Below are 22,167 nucleotides of genomic sequence, written 5' to 3'. Positions count from 1 at the left end.
GGTTGGCTTGTAATGTTGTGCCAATATCCGGCAGGTCATACTTTGATTTGGATGGTCCAATTATTTGAATAGTGAGGCATCTGGGGAGAGAGAGGGTGTTATGAGATGAATTACCTTAAAAAGATGATGTTTTGTAGGTAGAAATGCCCTAAATAGCTGAGATTTAAGTGTTGGTGACTCTGGTGGATAAGAGAGATGTGTTGATATTAATGCATGTTGGTGTAGCCAGCAGAAATATTAAGAGGGTGGAAGTTCGATACAATTTTAAGGTGGTGTTGTTAATATTTCAAGAGCCATTAATGTGTTTCTCTGCATTTTATGTCTATTTTTCCATAGATTATAATGCATCTTTTTTATTTTCTCTTATAAAACATGAAATCATCATTAGAATTTTGTAGTTTTTGTGAGTGACTTTTTTTTTTTTTTTGAAAAAAAAAGAACTATTGTTGAGGGATTTAGGCTTGGTGGCTGGGTTTAGAGCCACATTTTTGTATTTGATGTCTTGAGAAGAGTGTTTTGGGAATCTCATTGACCTTAGATGATGGCAATTTGCAACAACCCATGCGCTGCTTAAACAACTTATAACAATCAAATGGGTTGGCAATTTTAACATGGCCTTATAAAATACTAGTTTTTTTTGTACATAGGAGGCCACAGCTTGGGAATAGGGAAAGGCAGGTGCTGGAATTCGAACTTCAGACTTGTTGGATGCCTCCTCTTAAGGGTGGCTACATAAATCAATTAGGTTAAGTTCCAGGTTCTAAAATACTAGTTCTTACATACATATTTGGTTGAGATCAGGGTTAATGAGAATGCAACTCTGAAATCTCTTTGCTTGCTATGTTTTGTTATCTCTATCCTGTTTTATTTCATTTTCAAGTCATAGCTTTGCTTTTTGTCCATTTTTTTTCTTGGTCTGGACAAAATGATGATTTGTTGATTTAATAAGAAAAGCTTGCTTATGAAAAGGTTTTGATTTAGGCTGTATTCGTTTAGGTCACATGATGTGATTACTGATTAGTTGTAACTTGTATAGGATCCACCTTAATGACTCAAGAAATGTAGCTGCAAAACTGAACAACAAAAAGACCAACAGCAACAAGTATATTAAAAAAATTATAATAAAAACTATTTAGTGGTTTTATTTATTTTGGTACGTAAAGATTTTGAGCTAAAAAATGTGAGATAGTCTTTTCTTCTCTAGTTCTATAAATCTCAGTCTATGTAACTCAGAATTCGAACCGAGACCTGTCTCAAGTTCAACCCTTGCTATGAAATGCTGGTTGAATTTTTTGTGCAGAAATAGTTTGGACCCAATGGTTGCTGGAAATACACCCTCTCTGTCTCTTCCCCAACTAAATAGTTGCCAGTGCTGCCACTTTTTCAGACAAGCCTGTCATGCTTTTGACTCCATTACTATTTCTTTCTTCCAACTAGTTTGGCATGGCCCTGGTAACCTATGCTATACAGCAAATTGGTCCCTCTCTTTCGATTTTGATTTGATTTTCATGTTGGTTTTAACCTGAAAGCAAAGCAGGATGTATCATGAATCATATCACCCAATTGCTCTGCCAACTTGCTTGGTAGCCAATAAGATATGGTAAAGGCTTCTTTTGACAAAATGTACATGATTACTGTCCTTGAGAACATCTGTTGATTATGCAAATTATGGTTTCTTGACTTTCACGTTCCCCAACATCCATGATAAGTGTTCTTTACTTTCGGCTTCTACTTTTTCCTCAGCTCAATTGGATTTTTTTTTTTTTCAATCATACGAAATCAAAGATATTTTGAATGCATAAAAGCATCCTGTCACATTCTGACTTGTTTCAACTTAGCTCTGATTCTGTAGTTTTAACGTTGTTGTACAAACCAAGTCAAATTAGGTAACTACTGTTTTTTGACGTTGTCATTGCATTTGGAGATTGCAATATATAATAATCGCAACCATAAAAGATTTTTTTTTTTTTTTTTTGGTAATTGAGAACGTACAATTGAAATTTTTTATTTTGTTAGTGCAAAAAGGTTCTTTGATTTAGTTTAAGTGAATTTCGGATAAATATGGAGTTGAGTTTGAATTTTTGTATTAATTTAATTTGATTCGATTACATTTTTAATTTAATCTAAGAGTCTAATACTTTACAAATAAATCTTGCGATTGTTTGCATTCATATAATAATTATACTCAAAATAATGAAGCTGCAGATTACGTATGCTGTCCAAATATTGGTGACTGTATAATTGCTATTAACTGCTGCATTGCTTGTTACAATGAAGACTTTTAGATTGTTGAATCTGTGAAAGAAATGCCAGCTGCTGATGAAAGAAAAAAGTGTAAAGAAAATTTGTTATGGTTAGATCAGTGACTGCAAAAATATATAAACAAATTTTGTTATAGTCTGTTTGGCATTGCAATTAATCAGCGCTTAATCACAATCTGAAAATTTAATCGCAAGCATAATATCAAACAACATAAATAATTTCAATTAAAAATTTCAATTGCAACTCTTGATTACGGTCTCGAAATTCAATTGCAAACGCAATATCAAACAATATAAAAATTTGCAATTTATTTATAAAAAAAAACAAATTAAAAAATCGTGAATTTGTGTTGAAATTAAAAAGTAAATAAAGATTTGCAATTAAATCACAAATGCAATGCCAAATTGACCCTTAATCTGTTTGAGTGTCTCCAAGCACTCCATAGTGAATTAATGATTAATACTTGAAAGGAAAATGGAATTAACTTTTGTAATTAAATGATGCTTTCTTTATTTTCATGATAAAGAAAAAAAAAATCAAAAGTTTCCTTTTTTTTTTTTTTTAATCTTCATGTAGGCTTTTGCTGGGCGTTTTTTGTGTGGGTTCAAACTGGGCGTATGGCCGCTTGTATCTGTGGCTTGTTTGGATATTGTGGGCTGTGTTTAATGGGCTCCTTCCTTTTTGCACCGGCTTCCATCTTTTGAGCCTGGAAATTTTTTGGCCCCCAAAGATGCTTGGTTTTTTGGTAGTTGCCTTGGATTTGGCCGACAGAAATAATCAAGACAAGCCACAGGTACAAAAGAAATAACCGAAGTACAAATGCACCAAAAGAAATGATCCAACGAGAAAGAATTTTACGAAACAATTATATTATATTAATATTATTTTTTTTTCATAAAAAATCAATTATGAAACCTTTGAGATTATTACAAAAGATTTTTTTTTTAAGTATTATATTATGATCTAATATTGAATTTTTTTTATATATTTTAATTTTATTGAATTTAGCTCTTGTACTTTTAATTTTATTAATTTTTTATAAAAATAATAAAATTCCAATATTTCATGAAATTTTTATTAAGGTAAATGGCAGAGTCATTTTAATTTTAGTTTCATCGATTTTGGAAAAAAAATAAGAAAATTGAAATATTATTTTAATACAAACAAATTTCTTTGACTTTCGTTATTTATATTTAAAAAACAACAAAACAAAAAATACGATGATAAAATTCAACGAAGTTAGAATGCAATAATAAATTTTAATATTGATCAACATAACATTGACAAATTTGATCCTAATTTTTTTTTTCTTTTCATGAAAGTTCCATAGGGTTGCAGGGATACAAGGATTTTCGAGCAGTAGAGTAAACACTAATTGTGGTAAATGTGACAGAAATTTACCTCCAACCCAAAAAAAAAAAGCTGAACACAAAGTCCTCAGGATTGCAAGTGAGTCGTTAAACAGCAGGATTAGTCACATAGCCTTCTCATGATTAATACTACCATTGTTTCTCCTTTTTCAGAAATAAAGTGATTCCAGGACACCATTTGTACCCTAGCATTGCTTATTACCTAGATTTTTTTTTTTTTATAAACTAATAATTTGGTAAATTTAAAAAAAAGAAAAAAAAAACCAAAGTGCCCTTGATCCTCCCACATAATTTCCTCCCCATTCATCAAAAAAAAAAAAATTTCTAGATTAACGTACAAATTCTAAAATTGCATAATAGGCGACTAACACCGGTAAGGACACAATGGTGCCAAAGATCACCCTGCAAAAACAAAAATCACAAACATAGGTAATGCATCATCTTCTAATATTTCATATTAATTCGCCAATAGATGTCCAACCATTCACAATTACAAGTTTTGTTCATAATTTTTTTAATATATATAGATATGGGAATTTTTTAGATTGTGAGTTCTTGGATTGTTTCGGCCTCAAAAATTGTCAAATGTTTAGTGTTTCTCCAAATATTAAATGCCATTATATTATTAATATGCAACAGTTGAATTTGTTATTTGAAAAAATAATGGATTAAATTTGAAAGGCTAAAATATTAAAGAAAAGTCTGTATTCTCACAAATTTTTAGATAAATCTTTATTTTTTTTATAGTAATTAATTGGGCCCTTAAATTATTTTTTATTTAATTAATCTTTTATTTAATTTGAAAGGTGTATCTGAGTTCTTACGCAGTGCTAAGTACTTCTGCATGAATTCCATATTCCTTGGCGAAGATGAAGGAGGTAATGGATTGTGGCAATGCTGCCTGCAAAAAAATTCACATCACGAAGAATTAAATTTAATTTCTATGTCTACTTTACATAAAATGTAAAGAAGAAAATTAACTTATATATATTGTTTTGGACGGAAAGCTCTTATTTTTTTTTTTGTGTTCTCAAGTAGCGTCACAACATCACAAGAATAAATTCAAATTAAAGAAACCTAAACATTTATTTTCATTAAATTAAAATTTTGATTGAATAAAAATGAATATTGACGATTAATTAATTTTTATCTAATAAAAAATTTAATAAATAAAAATAGATGTATAAATATTTAATTAATTAAATAAAATGATAATTATTTAAAATTATTTAATTTTAATTCAAAGTTTTTTTTTATGTATTTATACTAAAATATTATTATATTTATTCAGATGAGCAAAGGTGTAAGTGCAAAGCAAACATTGAATAAAGAAAAGAAAGAACGACCTGAATGATGGCGATACGCAAAACATCAGCATGCAAACCCATCGCAATAGCCCCAATAGCCATGGCCCCTGGTCCAACTATGAACCTCAATACCATCCCAAATATAGTCAAACTTGTGCCACAGGCTATTATTTTTTCTTGCCGAGCCATGAAGGTTCCTGCATATATGAAAAACATAAATGATAAAGAGTCACAATGTATAGTAGTTCGACTTGAGGTATCTAGTTTTTTTTTTTTTTTTTTTTTTTTACATTTAAAGCTTAAATTACAAAAAATTATTTATTTTAAAGTAAATTTGTATTTAAAGAGTTTATATATTTCACTGAGAGGAATCTATACGTAACTCTATATATGATTTGTCAATTAATTATTTATAATCAATTGGCTATTTGAAGTTTTCAAAAGTTATAATTCCAATAAAGTGATAATTTTTTTTTTTTAATTTTGGGATAAGAAGAATTTTTATTTAACTTTTTGAAAAGAGAATACATATTCATTATGTTTCAAGAGTACATGTTATGATGTATTCGGGATGCAGTATACTATTTTGTGCCAAACATATTGTTTTAGATATAATAATTTTAACATTACATAATGATATAATATAAAAATGATATAGAGTAATTTAAAATTTTAACAAAAATTATATATAAATTTAATACAAATTATATAATGAGTTGTATTTAACGTATTCATACGAATTATTATATAATAATTTTTATTTTTTACACTATTAGATACAAAATAACACACATACACATGAATTATCTATTCTACATAGCATCATCCATCCAAGCATACCTTAAGTAATATTTTACTATAATATACCAGGTATTAGTATGTATGTGAGTATATAGTCTCACCCATGCTAAACATGGCAGTGCCCGTTCCAGCCTTTGACATGATCAATATTGAACCCTCCATAATGGTTGGCATCTCAAAATGCCACCTATAAAATATATTCAAATGAAGGGAAAGCATGCTTTAAGAATTAACTATATCCAAATTAAAACATAGTAATAGTATATATTTTGGAATAATAATCCCAAACATTGATAAAACCCAAATATTAACTCCAACCTGTTTGCAACAAAAGCCCAAGTAAGACCGATAACGCAAGCATATATGTTAGGATTCATACACAGTTTCATCCCCACAACCTTCATCAGATACCAGAAAGAAGGCCTGCTGCATAAAACCCCAGCATCATCTGTGTTTCCTTCCACATCTTTCTCTTGTTCTCCATCATTTGTAGCTGAAGAAATGGAGACTCTTGACCTCCGAAATTCCAGAACAAATAGCAAAAACGTCATCCAGATAACGCCTTGAAGAACAGATGACTGGACAACAAGATCAACACCTGTTTGGCCGTACATGGCTTTCAACAAAGGCACCCCTACAACCAAAGTATTATTTAAAGTAGACAAAGAAAAACTTGTGATGGACCAGCAATAGCTTCCTTTGCTACTAAAATTGGCCCAAAAGGCTAGAATCACCACAATAACAAGCTTGGATATCGTATCAGCGCCAACAAACCGATAATTCATTTCAAAAGGATCAATGTGGCTAGTGAATTCTACAGCAAAGAGAGGGAGAGTAAAATAGCAGACGAGGCGGTTTATAGCATCACACTGCTCTGGGTTGAATATCCCCCACCACTTAACTGAACCATATCCTAACATCAGTGCAACATAAAGAGGCACCATAGCCGCTACAACCTTGTAAACATCTTCCCACCCTATCATTTTTTCTTTGTTTTCTTTTTTTCCTCCAAAGTTATACTTAAAAACCCTTCAAAGAGAGGCTCTTCCCTGTCTTGATAGCTAAAGGGTGGGTTTTTGAGCAACAGAAGGAAACATGTTCAGCAAAGGATTGTATGGGGTGGTTTATTTATATGCATTTCATGCAAAGACAAAACTTAAATTTTCTTTTAGTTTTACAAATAATAAATATCTTAGAGATCACTGGTGTGTGTAATAAATGATTCTATACCATGGATTCTTGAAGTTGTATGTGACATAAGCTTTTTTTTTCTTCTCTGCGACTGTAGGTGCATTGAAGAAGAATGTCGCTTTCAACAAATAGGGTTTTGATGCTATGGTCAGCAATCTTTCTATAGAATAAGAAAAGAGGTCCAGCGATTATTCCACCTACCACTGCAAATAGAGTTTCTGATTTTGTTTGTTGTTTATTAATTTATTCTCATCAACATTATATACCAAAGTGGGAAATACAGTGATAGAGGCCAAATTAGATTGCACAAACTTTGTTTTTTTTTCTTGCTTTGTGTTAACCTGACATTGACATTTTACAGTATTAAATGTAATGACTACTTAAGTGATTTCTTAAGCCAATGGCTTTGATCTTAAATGGGAAAACTTGGAACATTGAAGCAAATAAAGGCATCACTAACTAAGCACTTCCAAAGTACCTTTTGTGGGGTTTTGGAAGCAAAATTTGGATTGAATTTTCCTCATGAAAGCCAATCATTCTGCTAGTTTTAAGCATCCATATTTCTCTACAACATTTGAGGTCGAACCTTAAAAGAACAGTATGACTATTTTGTATCAATGCTTTGAAAGATGCTTAGCTATCTTGAGTCACATGAGTGGGGTGATTTGGCTCTCCCATAGGTCCCATTGCATGAGAATTTCAAGCACTTGCTGCACGGGCGAAGCCAGGGCCCTGCCAACCCACTCTAGATTCGCTTCGCTGGTTAGAGCCTCATGGCACTTCCTCAATCCTCCACCACAGGGATAAGAATATAGAATGAGTTCCATTTTTGTTGATTATATCATATATGCTACCCAAAATCGGATCCTGTTAATTACAGATCATGCACTAGCTAGTTTGGTAATCTATGAACTAAAAGCCACTTGTTTTATTCCATGTTCATAAACAGTTGATGGAATGTGAAAAAAAAAAAAGCACTAAATTGTGGGAAGGAATTATATTTCAATCGTGCAGCTAGTTGATTTAGTTAATGGGGTTTATTCTCTTGTTGGATTGGATGGTTTATGTCTAATGCCTTTGTACAAGTGTTACTGATCTGGACTAATTCAAATTTTCCTGAATCAAGGGTCCTACTCCTACCTCAGATGCATGCATCACTATTTTCTCGAAGTGTGCTGCATTATACAGGCATATATAATAAGAAGAATTATTTATCTGTTTTTTTCTTCTTTTGCTTTAGAGGTGGGGTTTGTCATGTTTAATTCTTTTCTGTTTAGTCATTGTCATTTATAAAACCAGATTGCCTTTGTTATCATATTTATCAGTTTTGTCGAATCCAAAATGCTTGAGAATAGCATTCCTCTAATGGAAGATATTTCCCCTTTTTCCCCATTTAGGAGGCAATTTTACTTGTAGTAGAGAGAATTCAAGCAGAATTAGTTCAATTCATTCTTTTTCATCCATTCCTCTTGTCTACATGAGTAGTGGGGTTGAATTTTCTTATAAACATAAAATATTGTGTGTTGTTGCTTCCATAACTAGTTTTTCAACATGGTGGCAGCTTAATCATATGATTAGGTATGTTTGTTCCTAAAAAATTAAGGAAACAATGTGACAAGGTCAAATCCTACACAAAAATGGTGCAGTGTACAGTTTAAATAAAGAGCTAGGCGGCTTGTTATTTGTTTGGTAGCATACATGACTTCTTACATCAGATTAAGGTGGCTGGGTCATAGCACACAAAGATTTCCATCAACAGCAGACAGTCTAAAACTTTCATCTGCAGAGAGTAAAGTTGAAATGGATTACTAGTTGAAGACCAAATTCCACATTGGGTGGTTCTGGAACTAATCGCTCGTGTCAAAAGACGAAAAAAAGAATGTGAAAATTGCCTCTGACTTAGACATATATTTTAGTGTAAGAGATGCCAGGCAGTCCACTTTGAGGAACAGAATGCTTCCAAGAAAGGGAAAGTGGAAGATCCCATTTGGCAATTCCAAAACCCATATCAGATGGTGGGACGATGCAATTCAAATAATTCGATTTCATCGAATCAAATTTAAATGTTTTTATATTCAATTTAAATAATTTATAAATTTAATTAAATTTTATATTTTAATTATTTTAATTAATAAAATATCTTAAATTCGAATACAAATACGTACAAATGAATTAAATTAATAAAAGAAATGATAAAAAAGAAATAATTTTTCTTCTATTCTCTTTCATTCATTCATTCATTCCTTCTTTCCTCTTACCAAACACAGCATTAATGGAACTCTCCTAACATTTTCCATTAAGAGGAATCTAATCTCGTTAAAGTGGTGGATAGTGATTGAGATGTAATTAAAGAGAGTATCCAAATGACAAGAATCAAAGGACATCACTATTTTTTATGCCCTAAAAAATAGTGAAGAGAAATGTAGTGTAATATCCCTCCAGCTCATCGTGTAAGCTCCGCGTAATTATATATGAGCTAGACATGTGAAGTCATTTTCAGTCAAATTATATATATACGATAATCTCTTCTTAGATTTTAAGGGCACTGTTAAGGAAGCATACTATCTACTACTGAATGTGGCTGTAACCACTGAATAATTATATTTTGGTGGAGGATAAAGGATCATATACATGTATTCGAAAACGGGATTCATTTACGCTAATATAATTTTTTTTATCAATATTAGATCAAAATTATTATTATTGTTATTTTGATAAAAAAAATTTTAAAATAGATAAATTATTTAATCTTTCAAATCAAGATAAGATGTATCATATTCGAATAATTTATCTATAAATATCCAAGAATTAAATTATTTATTAATTATACAGAAAAATATTCAAGAATTGAATCATCCGTCCAAACTTATAAATTCGGTCAGATCCAAGTGTATTATTATATTACTCCTTCTGTCGCATTTTATATATCCGTTATTGAATTTTTTTGGTCAAACGAAGACCATTATTTTATAAAATTTTATATTAAATTAAAATTTTTTATAAATAGGTTTTGAAAATTTTGAATCACAAACTTTACAAATCTTATTTTTAAAATTTTTTTTGATTTTATGATTTTAATAAAAATGATGGTCAAAATTGAATTGGTTTGATAAAAGAAGTTAATAGGGGACATAAAAGGCAGGACAGAGGGAGTAATAAATAGTATTTTTTAATTTTAATTCTGATTCAACTTGATTTTATTTTAATTTGATTGACAAATCAATTAAGAATTTATTTTGGATTGGATCTAACTGAAATAGCATTCTCTTTCACCTTAATAAAATAATGAAAAATAAAAGGGGAAGAAAGAAGGAAAACAAAAAGAAAAAAAAGAACTAAATTGATTACCAAAAAGATTAAAAAATAAATAAATAAAGAAGGTGATGAAAAGGAAAAAGTTTATTTGGGCCTTGGTCTCAAGCCTAACTTTCATGCCAGAGTTCATGGATTTGCCACAGAAAAAAATAAGGCCCAAGTTCATGATTGGTCTAATCTTTTTCGAATTGTATAAATTTGTTAAGATTTGCAGAAATTTTAAGATAACTGGTATACGAAATTAAAAATTAAAATTTAGTAATTTAAAATAAAATAATACAAAGATGGATTTTTCTGGCAGATTGAGATAAAATATTATATATATCTTATATTGAATTAGTAGCAAATCCCAAGTGTTAGTTCCAATCCCAAGAGGCAATACTGGAATTAATTTGTATAGCATTAACGTGGCTTTATAAATATGTATTTTTTAAACAGAGAAAATATGTTTTTATCGTAAAAAAATAAAGAAATTATCAAAAATAATAATAGTAAAATTTTTAAATTTAAAAAAAAATTAGTAAAACGTATGTAACTTTTAAGATATATTTTAAAAAATAATAAAAAATTAAAATATATATCTGTGTCAATTATTAATTTTACTTATAAAATTAAAAAAATTTCCTCATAAATGTATGAAATAAATTTAAAAAATAAAAACAAAATTTTTTAAGGTTAAAAAATGATTATAAAACTTTTTAATTTGACTTGTACTGTTCCAATATTAAGATAAGATTTTTTTTTTTAAGAGCACTATTTAAGTTTTATTGTTATTATTTAAATCAGTGGGTTTCTTTTTTTGTTGGATCAAATCAATATCACAAGCGTCCATCCCTCATCGACGAAACTATCAACTAAAGGCCAGATAGAAAATTCTCTCTCTAAGGAAGATTGACTGGTAAGTTACTCTGGCTGTCCAATGGAAACAAATAAATTGTGTGGCATTGGACTTTTTGGATAATAACAACGCACAGTTGTAAGTAAGAATCTGACAGCAACAACCCAAGTCGGAAACTGACTAAATTGTCGGAAGGTACAATCCCACATCCAGAAGACAAGACAAAAGCAATTGGATTTAAGAAAGAACTGATAATTGCCAGATTACGACCTTACTTGAACAGGATCTGTTCTATAGGTTGTACCTCTGTATCCTTGAGTTCTAAGGAGACAGGATTCTAAGTCTGGTTGATGAACTGAGACTGTGTGATCAGAGCGTGATTAATTGTCAGGTGATTCCTGACTCGGATCACCATGACGCTTGAGGATCGTTCTCCGCCATCTTTGATTGGTTGGGATGGTCATGCAGTTGTCTGACAGACTACCCACTTTTTGGCCTAACGTTTTTCTGTACGCCATGTTTGAGAACGTTTTCATCATGTCAATATTGCTTAGAAAGATCAAGAGATTTGATCAGTTAAATCTACTGAAGCTAACCTGAAAAATGTATTAGACAGCCCAAATTTGTTTGAAAACCAACATGATTCGAAGAATTAATAGGCTTATCGGTTGGGTCCCTGCAGCTTTTTTCGAATAAATTTTGGGGGATTTTGCCCCTACCACAAGGGATGGAATTGTAGAAGGCAACGAGCCCAGAGGTCCATTAACAGCCAACAACATCACGGGCATTGAATATTCACCGGGTCCAGAGACTTGAAAACAACCACAAAAATGAGGTTACTGAGAGATAGACAGATTGGTACAGCGTGAAAAAATCGTGAAATTGAGAAACAAATATAGACATTTCGAAGAATAGAGCGAATATCAAAATAACCAGAGACTCTAATCCTTTCTGCAGAAAGAAATCAGAAAGAAAAAGGATGGGGTTATAACATTACATAGTAAAGCCTATTCTAAAGTACACCCATCATGTTTCTTTTGCAGAAAATGACTATATCCCAAAAATCCTCAAAACATTTGTCCAGGTTTAATAATGAATTTACTACGATAACAAATTTCCAGTCGTAACATGCATGAGAATCGTGAGCAACTATGATTCACAGTTTTCACATCTTTTCATGAAAAGGGCAACACGAAATTATACAACACACTGATATATTTGTATAAACCCCATGCAAGCCCGAATCTCTCATCAACCTCATGGAGCGTAATATGCTGCATAAGAGGGCTAGAATGCTGCTAAAGGAAAATTAAAAAGAGTCACACACACACAGACATACACAATGGTAAAAGGAGGGGAATAGGGGGATTCAGCTTTGAATTTCTGAGCCAAGCTCTGTGATTGATCGAGTTGTGGGAATCACTGCAGCAGGTTGTTTGGTGACTGCAACCAAAATGTCAGCATAACCAACCACCCCAACTAAAACATCATCATTTTCATCTTCAGTCACCCAGACATGGGTTGCCCTATGAGATAGCATTTGAGCCATGACTGCAGCCAAGGAACTAGTAGTTTTACATGTCAAGGGTGCACTTCTGCCCCGATACATGCTCCTGCTAGCACCAAAACTTGGGCTCACTGGATTAAACCCAATGCTTCTACTACTGAATTTCCTTAGCCTTGGTGATCCAACACCATTGACTATTTTATTATCTTCAACTGGTGAATTAACAGAGAAGTCAGGGAGCAACCTTGAACTCACATTATCCTCAACCCCCATAACAAATTGTCCAGCTGAGAGGTTGGCTAAAGCCCATGCTGCAGCTAAATAATCACATTTCCGTAGTTTAGAGGCTGATATTTCTCCTAAAATTTTATGGTGACCATCTGGTGTGATCTCCACAACGGCAACTGCACTAGGATCACCTGGATGTTTTTGAGTTGCTTCTAAAGCTGGGACGGAGGCTTCAATAGAGCTATAGTCTAGGTTAATGGCTCCTAGTGAGGAAATAGAGGATAGGGGGAGTGGAGCTAGAGCACCAAGGCAACCAATGAGGAAACGGATGATGTCTTCTCTTGAGAGACAACAAAACTTGTCACATGTGTAGGTGGAGGTTGATGAAGAGGAAGGGGGGTTGGCATTAGCAATGAGGTTGTTGCTGCTACCATTTTCAATGTTCTTGAGCCATTTCCCATTATAAAGAATTGAGAATCTCTTGCTCATGCCTTTCCATACCTTGCTCTTGGGAACAAGAAGTCGCCTCACACCCTGCTTCATCATCTCCATTGCATCTATCAATCTAGTCCAAAAACAAAGAATTAACAATGCCATTAGAGAACATTAAGGGCAGCTGCAAATAGCAATAGGGAGTCTAAGCAGAAGAAGGGAGCATACGCAATGGTTTTTCTAATAAAACTGAAACCACTAAATTTCCTTGAGAAGCAATATGGACTTTCTTTTTTCCACAAATTTATTGCAATAAAAATGCCAATATGTCCTTACTACCAAGATTCCTTCACCTGTGACAAGAACTATAAGAAGAATATTTCCTCATACACAATTGAATGGCAAATCATAAATAAGAACAAAAATGCTTTTTTCCTCAAATGAACCACATTGTGTAATTGCAAATCCCCTCATATACTGAAGCATCCTAGACATTATTCGCCACATAAAAACTCTGAAAAAAGACATTAAACCAAACAATAATAACAATAGAAGAGCTCTCATAAATAACATTTGTCTTTTTAATAACTAATACTAACGATTACCTATTAAAGACAAGGAATTTTCTTATAAGAACCATTCAGTGAATAATCTGGCAAATTTAGATGGGGTGCCAACTTAGATACAGTGGGTTAAAATATTAATTCCAGTAATGATCATGCTTCAAGGTGGTGGAACAGCTTGAACCCAACACAAAATAAGCAGGTGTGGGATTTTCTCAGTGGGTTGGTGGCAAAATCTTGCAAACATGGTTATACCCAGTAACCTAAAAACAGACACAAAAGATGCAGCAAATACCTGGCATCCATTCTAACCACAAGATGCTAAACTCTAATCTCCAAATTGAAATAAAAGAAACGTTTTATGGTGTCTATTTTCACCAAATTGGATCTAGAAGAATTCTTCTTATTGCCTAATCAAAACATATTCCAATATTGGAACAGATTTTTATTCAGCTCAACTGCTCAATTCTATTTAAACAGGCCTTAATCAAAGCCATGTCTGTTAGGTACTAAAATAATCCTAAATAAGACTCATCAAGTCTGCATATACCTTAAGACCAACTTTGAGCAGAAGAAAGAGATGAATATCTTAAAAAATTTCTCCTACCAATGAACAGAAGTTCACTCTATTACATTTGAGGGGCTCTAATTTTCTTATACATCCACATAAATTTCACCCCAAAGAGTAGTAAGCAGAACAGAATAATCAATTTTCTATGATCATTAAACAAGTATGAACAACCCACTCAGACTCAAGATTGATAAACAAGCATAAATCTTTTTAATTTACCTACTACTTAGTTCTTGGATTAACAATCAAAAGAAAGCAAAACTTGGTGGTAAAAATATATGATTCCTCAATCCCTGCTACCCGCTACTGAATGCAAGAACAGACTCATTCAACATGGTCATATAGGTAGTATTAAATAATAATTAATTAAGAAGAAGCAGAAGAAGAAGAAAAGGAAAGATAATGACAATGCCCGCTACTGCTTCAACCATTCAATAATAATGACCAATAGAAAACTGTTAGTTATAAGAAGAGAATGTCTACACTAATTTGAAACTACACCTGAAAATAGAATCATCCTTAAGCAATAGTTTCAATGTAGAGATGAGTCTAAATTTTGGTTATCTAAGGGTGTGTAAAAGGAAATGTTCCTAGCACAAGTTGCACAGCTGCTATTCAAGAGACAATGCTTCTTAAAAATAAGAAAAACATAAGCTTTATTTCGGAAAGGACCAGAAGTAGCAGCAGCAGTTCAACAAAATTGAAGTCCAAATTCCACAAAATTAACAAATTGGACATGCTTTTTACTGGATTTATCGGAGCAGAAAGAAATGTGCACAAAAATCGGTAAGAAAGGGGAATATATGAAAAGCAAAAATGAAGATTAGTGCAGTTCAACCAAGTTAAGTCCATTTCCACAAAACTAACAAATCAGACATGTTGATTAATTTAAATCAGGAACATAATAGCATACTCCATGCTACATTAAACAAAGATCAGTAAGACAGCATAATATATGAAAAGCAAAAGTGAAGACCAGAAATAATAATGAAGATTGCATTCAAAACCTCAAAAGGACACCCTAAAACATTTACTATTTAATGCTCCAATCAGAAGAAAAGTGGATGTCAGTTTGAAAAGTACCACTGAATGGTTATTGTTTACTTGACTGGTATCTGTTTAGATCAGGAACATAATAGCATACTCCATGCTACATTAAACAAAATTCAGTAAGACAGCATAATATATGAAAAGCAAAAGTGAAGACCAGAAATAATAATGAAGATTGCATTCAAAACCTCAAAAGTACACCCTAAAACATTTACCATTTGATGCTCCAATCAGAAGAAAAGTGGATGTCGGTTTGAAAAGTACCACTGAATGGTTATTGTTTACTTGACTAGTATCTGTTTAGAAGGGAAACTAAGACCTAAACCTACACCTTCTTGACTTCAGTATTTTAGGGATTGGGTCCAACTTCTGGGGCTTTTGTGCTTGTTTGAGATCCATGTAACTCTCTTGAAGTTTTCCTTATTCTATAATCATACGGGGAGTAAGGGAACATTAATTATACAATTTCAATCATACAAAGAAATAATGTATCTGTTTTCAAGAAAAATGCAATGACTACTGAAGATATAAGGTTCTTGGTTTATATTATGATATGGACCTGTAAACCTATAGCAGACTTCGAGGAATGGAGTCAAAGAAAACCAGAGACAAAGTCACAAAATGACAAAGAGCTCCAGAGTTGCAATTCTTTATAGCAGTGCAAGAAAATATAGAAACACAACCTACTATTGGGCATATGATCACATATGCACAACAAACTTCAAGATTTAGTCTTTGTGACCCAAACCCAAAAGTAATCCAACATAGACCAACATTTTATGAAGTAAATAATAAATATATATGAAATGTGCATAAAAATGCTTAAACACAGAGGAAAACAATGAGCCTTTACAATAAAGGTGACACAATGGAGGGGAAAGGGGCGGAGGACAATCAGAAAATCTTCACAAATATATTGATATAACCACCTGAGTCAATATGTAACCAAATATCGCTTTGGAAGCAAATCATGCAAGCTCGCATGAGGAAACACACAAAACACGATTCTAAGGACAAAAAATGGAATAGACTGTCATTTTCCGCCAGGACTAATTCTATGACCAACAAGAAACCATGACATAAAGCAAGCCAAAGGAAGGTGCATTGCATATCAACTTAATAGAAAGCAAATCCATACAACCAACGCTCAAGAACAAGAATGAGAATGAAAGAAAAAATAATTATCCATCCACTTGAAACAAGAATACATTACTTTAAACATAAAGTTCAGGTAATACTCAGGATTGGCCTAACAGTTGCAATCTCTTCTTATGAGGTTAAGGTCATAGATCGACCCTCCCAAAAGGATAACAAGTTCCAATCGTTTTATGCTAACAGATAATAAAAGGGCAATGAGCCAACCTGGTGCCAGGATCAACAATCTTCAAGAGAGCATTATTAGGGACAACAACATCAGAAACTTGAGTTTTCATAGCTTTGTCCTGATCTTCCAAACATTGAGTTTTAGCTAAAAAGGAGACAATATCAAGTGAAGTTAGAATACCAACAAATCTCTGTTGTCTCATTTCGTTGTTTTCAATCATTCCCACATGAGATCTTCTCCTCCAAACTGGTATCCCACACTCTGCTGACTCTCCTATTGCTCTTATAGCTGATTCCACCGTCTCTGTTTCAGAGAATTCAACCAACTCTGGCTTCCCCACAGTCAGATCGCCGACCACATGGTACAAAAACACGGATCCCATTCCTAAAATTTTCTGATCGTTTATCGAGAAAACTGAAAAAAAAATCAAATAAAGAAAATTCATTATTATGTCCAGAATCATTCATCCTGTTTCGATAAAGGGTACATTCGTTTTCAATTACCTCAAATCGCTTTTGCTTTATTCAATCCAAAGTTAAATATTTTCCTTCACTTTCCCACTTTTTCTAGCCAACCAAACGGAAAAATTACAACAACAAAAAAAAGATTTTTGACAAGAAGATACTGAGTTTTCTATGAAATTTATATAAGTTTAATTTACAAAACAAAAACCACCAAAAGGGTATTTTTCATTAAAGATCTGATTAACTCACCTTAGAAATGAAAGAAAAATCTGGGTTTTTCTTGAAACCGGGAGAACCGGTGAGGAGGAAGAGTTATAAAAGGGAATGAAGGAGAATAAGGAGGAGGTGAATGCCGGTGATAGGTAATCTAAAAAGGATCAAAAGAAAGCAAAGATTTGGTGCCATTGAAGAAGAAAGAAAGAAGCAGAGTTCTTGAAACAAAAGCCCATTAACGATGATCTCTCTCTCTACAACTCTTGACTGAATTGGTGTCGCAAAGAGCGTGAATTTTGGAGAAGAATTTCCTTTACTTGGTTTTTTTTTTTTTTGGGTGTTTTGCGGAACAATGTGGATGAGATCGACAGAAATGAAATAAAATTTGGTGAATTATTGACGAAGGGGAAGGTGGCGCGGCCGGGTGGGCCTTCAGAAAGTTGGAACGACGTAAGCACTAGTAATAGCATGTGCTTATCACATTGAACGTAATAGTACTTATGATAACCAATCTTTTGGCCGACCAGCACAATTATCATAGAAAAGTTAAAGGTTCATTTCAGAGACGGGTGAGATTAAAAATTTAGTTAATATAAAAATAAAAATAAAATTAATAATTAAACATGTGTGTGAATATAAAAATAATAATGTTGGTAAGGCGAATCGTAATAAAAATAAAAATAATTACTAAAAATATTAGATTTAAAATTATGTAATAATAATTTTAAATTATTTAATATTTTGTAAAATTAATAAATAATTACAAAATATTGAATTATTTTTTGTCAAATAATAAATAATTAAAAACTTAATTTTATCAAAAAATAAATTACTTAAAATCTTTTTAAGTAAAAAAACTAAAGGTGAAACAATATATAAAATAAGAATGTTGAAAATTTTAGGGCAGGTGAGAGCTAAAGGTGTAAAAATTTTTTTGATTGAGATCTATTATCTTGGGACTTCTAAATACATCATAAAAATTTTTTTTATATACCCTTAAAGTTTTGTTTCAAAAATATTTACATAGCAAATATCAATTTTAACTTATAATAAATGACAAAAATATTCTTTATAGTTTAGACACGCCAAAATTACCTTCGTAAATCTTAAAAATAAATTTTTAAAAATTATATTACATTTTTAAAAATAAATTTTTAAGAGTCATATTGTAGTCTTAAAATTTATTTTTTAAAATACATAAATTTTTATTTAAATATATATTTAATTATAAACTCTTAATAACATTTAATTTTAATTTAAATAAAATAAATACATTTAATTTTAAAATAAATAAACTCGATGTGCTAAAATTTTTAAACATCTCTAATGATTTCTTCAATGCGTGGCTTAATTCTTATAATAAAGACTTATAATATTTAGGCCTTAATATCTTGGTGGTTGAAATATGCTAGTAGCCAAAAGATTAAATGTAATATCTCAGCTCAAATAATAATTAGGTTAGACTAATACTAAATCCCATCAATTTATTAAAACATTATTTAGTAAAAGAAAAAGGACTAAAGTATTAGATGAAAGAAAATCTAACTATTGTGAAATAAAAAAGAAATAGAGTTCTTCTTCCTCATCTTCTTTAGGGTTAGAAAATATGAAAAATCAAGTTAAAAATTCACAATCAGAGGCTACAAGCAAGTTAATCCCTTAAAAGTGAGTACATGCCTTTTTTTTATTTAAAAAAAAATATCAAGTTGATTGCTATTATTTAGAGTTGAAATTTTGAGAGCAAAACCAAGAAAAATCATGAAATCTTTCATTAATCTTCATGATCTATTTCAATAAATTACTGGGCTTTGTTTATTTCACGTTCTTAAGATTTATTAATGATTATTGAATGGAGTTTGAAGGCTGAAAGTAAGGATTTGAGTTTTTAAAGATTGAAGGAGAAATTCTATTTTTAGATGAAATGTTGTGATCTGTAATAATGAATTAAAATAAAATTTTGTATTAATGGATAGATTATTGCTGTGATTATTATATATCATTGGAAAGCATTTTGAATCTAGTTTCTAATGAAACAAACGAAAGTCAAATTCGAGTTTTTTATGAAGAGTTGTCTAATTTTAACTTAAAGATATGCAGGTTGTAAGACAGTAGCATCAGGGTTGAATTACGAAATAATTCTTAATTTGTATACAATGATTTACAGATTAAGCCATATATGTTTGGAAAGCTTATTGAATCTACTTTCCAATGAAATAAGCGGAATTGAATTTGGAGTTTCCTGTGAATAAATATATAATTTTTATTAGAAGATATACAGGCTATTTGGCAGTAGTATATGACGTGGATTTCAAAAATTGTTATAATTAATCTACAAGGAATTATAAAGTTTGCCATATATGGTTAGAAAGCTTATCAAGTCTAGTTTCTAACACATTAAAGATATCATAATTCTGATTTAGATATATTGAGATATGACTGCTTTAATGAAAAGAGGTTAGGCTGTCAGTATTAATTAGTTAAGTTAATCATTTGTGTAACTTAGTTGATTTTTGTATAAATGGTCTAAAAAATGGTTGATTAAATTTTGATATGTTGAAATGATCTTAGATAAGCTATTAATTATTTTGGGAAAAAAACTAAATGGTGGAATCGAATGAAAGTAAGTAGAATCTCACATACTTTGCTTGTTTTCGAAACTATGTATATATGTATGTTTATAATTGAATGAATATTTTATTTCATTATTTTCAATGTATGAAAATAGGATCAAGCATATGATTATTTTGTGTTTCTTTATATAAACGATGGATCATGCTTATGAATGAAATGAGAAAATGGTTTATGTTTAAAGAATAATTTTATGATAGCTACGTTTTTACATCCTTGGGAAGTGGGATCATCGACACCGAAACTAGTTCTACGACCCTAGCTAACGAGTAATAGTAGTTAGCAAAGACATGATCATACGATCATGGCTAACAGGTAATAGTAATTAGCATAAGGCCTTGGCTAGCGGGTTATAATAGTTAGCAATGATCATGAGGATGAAATTATCGATACGGTCAATGTCACGGGTTATAGCAGTGACCGTAGCTAATGATAAACCAATGATAATGATGATTTATGATGATGATGATTTACGATAATTTTTAATGATTGATCTATGATTTGGTTTGATTATAATATTTGAATGATAGCATATTTTGTAATGATTTATGAAGTGACATATTTTGACATTGATTTATGAATTTATGAAATATTTGACAAAACAATGATCTTGAAATGTTTTGATATTATGATTTGATGAATATTTTGAATGATCTATATGATATGTAAGAAAATGATGCTTGATCTGATAAGATGTGTAAGCCTATACTTACTGAGCTGTGGTTTGCTCATTCTCTTTTTACTTTTTCTTTACAGATGACTAAGTGATAAATTTGGTTAGTCTTGTGTGAAGCTAGAAGATGAAATGAGTTAGATTACTTAATCGTCGGAGAATATATTGGCCAATGAGATTTTAAGAGGCAGTTTTGTGTTTTATATGGTTTGTATTTTAATATATAAAGATGTATCATCAGTTGGATTAAAGATATAAATTTTACTTGATAGATTATTTTATTGAAGAATTTTAGAATGTTTAAGAAAGAAAGCTTCGTATTACTTTGAGATTTTCTTCAAGGTAATATGACCGTGTTACGTCTTGATCTCGGGGTGTGACATTAAAACTCTTTATTACTAGATTTATCAATTTGCTAATAAAATTTTTAATGACAATATTCTAGAAGATGTTTGAGTTCGGACTAGTATATATACACATACATGAGTCATTAATATACCTATTCTTACTTGATCATATATATAAATGGAAGAAAAATATTAGTTCTTAAGTATGTGTGGGTATAAAAGTGTTATTGTCTTGAGACTAGAAAATCAACAATACCCTTTTGCTCATGTAAAATAAAAAAAAACAAAGAGCCATAAAATAATATTCTTGATTTTTTAAAATTTCAGGAGAAAAAGCAAGTTTGTACTATACATGCTTAAGAATATAGATTTTAGTTCTAATTGTACATATGATTAAGTAAATAGGTTTATAAGTACTTGATTAAAATTTCTTTTGATTAAAAGTGAAATCAAGTTTTATGAAAATGACTATCCAAAAAGCTTTGAGTTTTTTCAAAAATATATATCCAATAAGACTTAAGATTTCTCAAAAATGAATCTCCGAAAGGTTTTTAAATTTCTCAAAAATAGATATCCGATAAACTTTAAACTTCTTGAAAATAGATATTCAAAAATAATGGATATCCGATAAGTTTTGAGATTTTTTGAAAATGAATATCGTATAATTCTTAAAATTTATCGGATATCAATTTCTAATAATTCTCAAAACTTTTTGGATATCAATTTTTCAAAAACTCGATTTTATAAAATAAAGAGAAAAAATGTCAAAATGAAAAATAGAAAATGAAAACAAAAAAGGTAATAACGGAAAATAGAAAGTAAGAAGTTGATGTATTTATTAGAAATAAAAAAATTAAGTTTTAAATTTAGAGTGTATTTAAAAATAAAGTATATAAAAAAATAAATGGGGTGAAAATAAAATTTCCTATTATTTTTTATTGAACATGAGAGTTTGATATGTAACCGACGATGACGTACTTCACATTTGTCATATGAGTACTAACATGCTGTGAGTACATACTTTATTTGAGTTTCATTATCGTGGTTATATTAAAATTCAAATCAGGCTTATGTGAGTTTCGT

The 22,167-nt window shown here is 31.0% G+C and overlaps 2 protein-coding genes and 1 non-coding gene across 6 annotated transcripts; 1 reads left to right on the top strand and 2 right to left on the bottom strand.

The window, feature by feature from the left end:
• Positions 1-3,513: 3,513 nt before the first annotated feature.
• LOC111294616 (auxin efflux carrier component 5-like) lies at positions 3,514-6,913 on the bottom strand. 2 transcript variants are annotated; one of them, XM_022888039.2, is made up of 5 exons: positions 6,059-6,907; positions 5,842-5,927; positions 4,979-5,136; positions 4,457-4,533; positions 3,514-4,034 (listed from the first exon to the last, which is right to left on the bottom strand). In XM_022888039.2, the coding sequence occupies exons 1-5, from the start codon at positions 6,721-6,723 to the stop codon at positions 3,962-3,964; spliced, it is 1,059 nt and encodes a 352-aa protein (XP_022743774.2). In that variant the 5' UTR covers positions 6,724-6,907; the 3' UTR covers positions 3,514-3,961. The 2 variants fall into 2 exon arrangements, with proteins under 2 accessions (XP_022743774.2, XP_089599004.1); XM_089742878.1 differs by lacking the exon at positions 3,514-4,034 and having other exon boundaries at positions 4,453-4,533; positions 6,059-6,913.
• A 4,436-nt stretch (positions 6,914-11,349) lies between these two features.
• Positions 11,350-11,566, top strand: LOC149514995 (small nucleolar RNA U3). The gene has a single exon (XR_016327902.1). It is a non-coding gene; the product is annotated as a small nucleolar RNA U3 (small nucleolar RNA).
• Positions 11,567-12,159: 593 nt separating this feature from the next.
• On the bottom strand, positions 12,160-17,805 carry LOC111293835 (CBS domain-containing protein CBSX6-like). Of its 3 annotated transcripts, none has more exons than XM_022886818.2 (4): positions 17,473-17,805; positions 17,263-17,325; positions 16,798-17,173; positions 12,160-13,384 (listed from the first exon to the last, which is right to left on the bottom strand). In XM_022886818.2, the coding sequence occupies exons 3-4, from the start codon at positions 17,139-17,141 to the stop codon at positions 12,454-12,456; spliced, it is 1,275 nt and encodes a 424-aa protein (XP_022742553.1). In that variant the 5' UTR covers positions 17,142-17,173; positions 17,263-17,325; positions 17,473-17,805; the 3' UTR covers positions 12,160-12,453. The 3 variants fall into 3 exon arrangements, with proteins under 3 accessions (XP_022742553.1, XP_022742555.1, XP_022742556.1); XM_022886820.2 differs by having other exon boundaries at positions 17,263-17,319; positions 17,473-17,611; XM_022886821.2 differs by lacking the exon at positions 17,263-17,325.
• Between the last annotated feature and the right edge of the window lie 4,362 nt (positions 17,806-22,167).

This window comes from Durio zibethinus, chromosome 14 (assembly GCF_047325235.1).
Source record: "Durio zibethinus cultivar Kanyao isolate XHJ-2024 chromosome 14, ASM4732523v1, whole genome shotgun sequence".
Lineage (NCBI taxonomy): Eukaryota > Viridiplantae > Streptophyta > Magnoliopsida > Malvales > Malvaceae > Durio > Durio zibethinus.
Note: the sequence above shows the minus strand (reverse complement) of the source record. Positions and strands in the feature narration are given on the sequence as shown.

Bases quoted from the DNA above. Each gene is read 5' to 3' on its own strand.
- LOC111293835 (XM_022886818.2), bottom strand. From the start codon at position 17,141: ATGGGATCCGTGTTTTTGTACCATGTGGTCGGCGATCTGACTGTGGGG. The intron at 13,385-16,797 runs GTTGGCTCATTG...TTTTTGGACTAG, and splicing joins ATTGTTGATCCTGGCACCAG to ATTGATAGATGCAATGGAGA.
- LOC111294616 (XM_022888039.2), bottom strand. From the start codon at position 6,723: ATGATAGGGTGGGAAGATGTTTACAAGGTTGTAGCGGCTATGGTGCCT. The intron at 5,137-5,841 runs GTGAGACTATAT...TCATATATGCAG, and splicing joins CACTGCCATGTTTAGCATGG to GAACCTTCATGGCTCGGCAA. The intron at 4,035-4,456 runs GTAAGAACTCAG...TTGTTTTTGCAG, and splicing joins GCAGAAGTACTTAGCACTGC to GGTGATCTTTGGCACCATTG.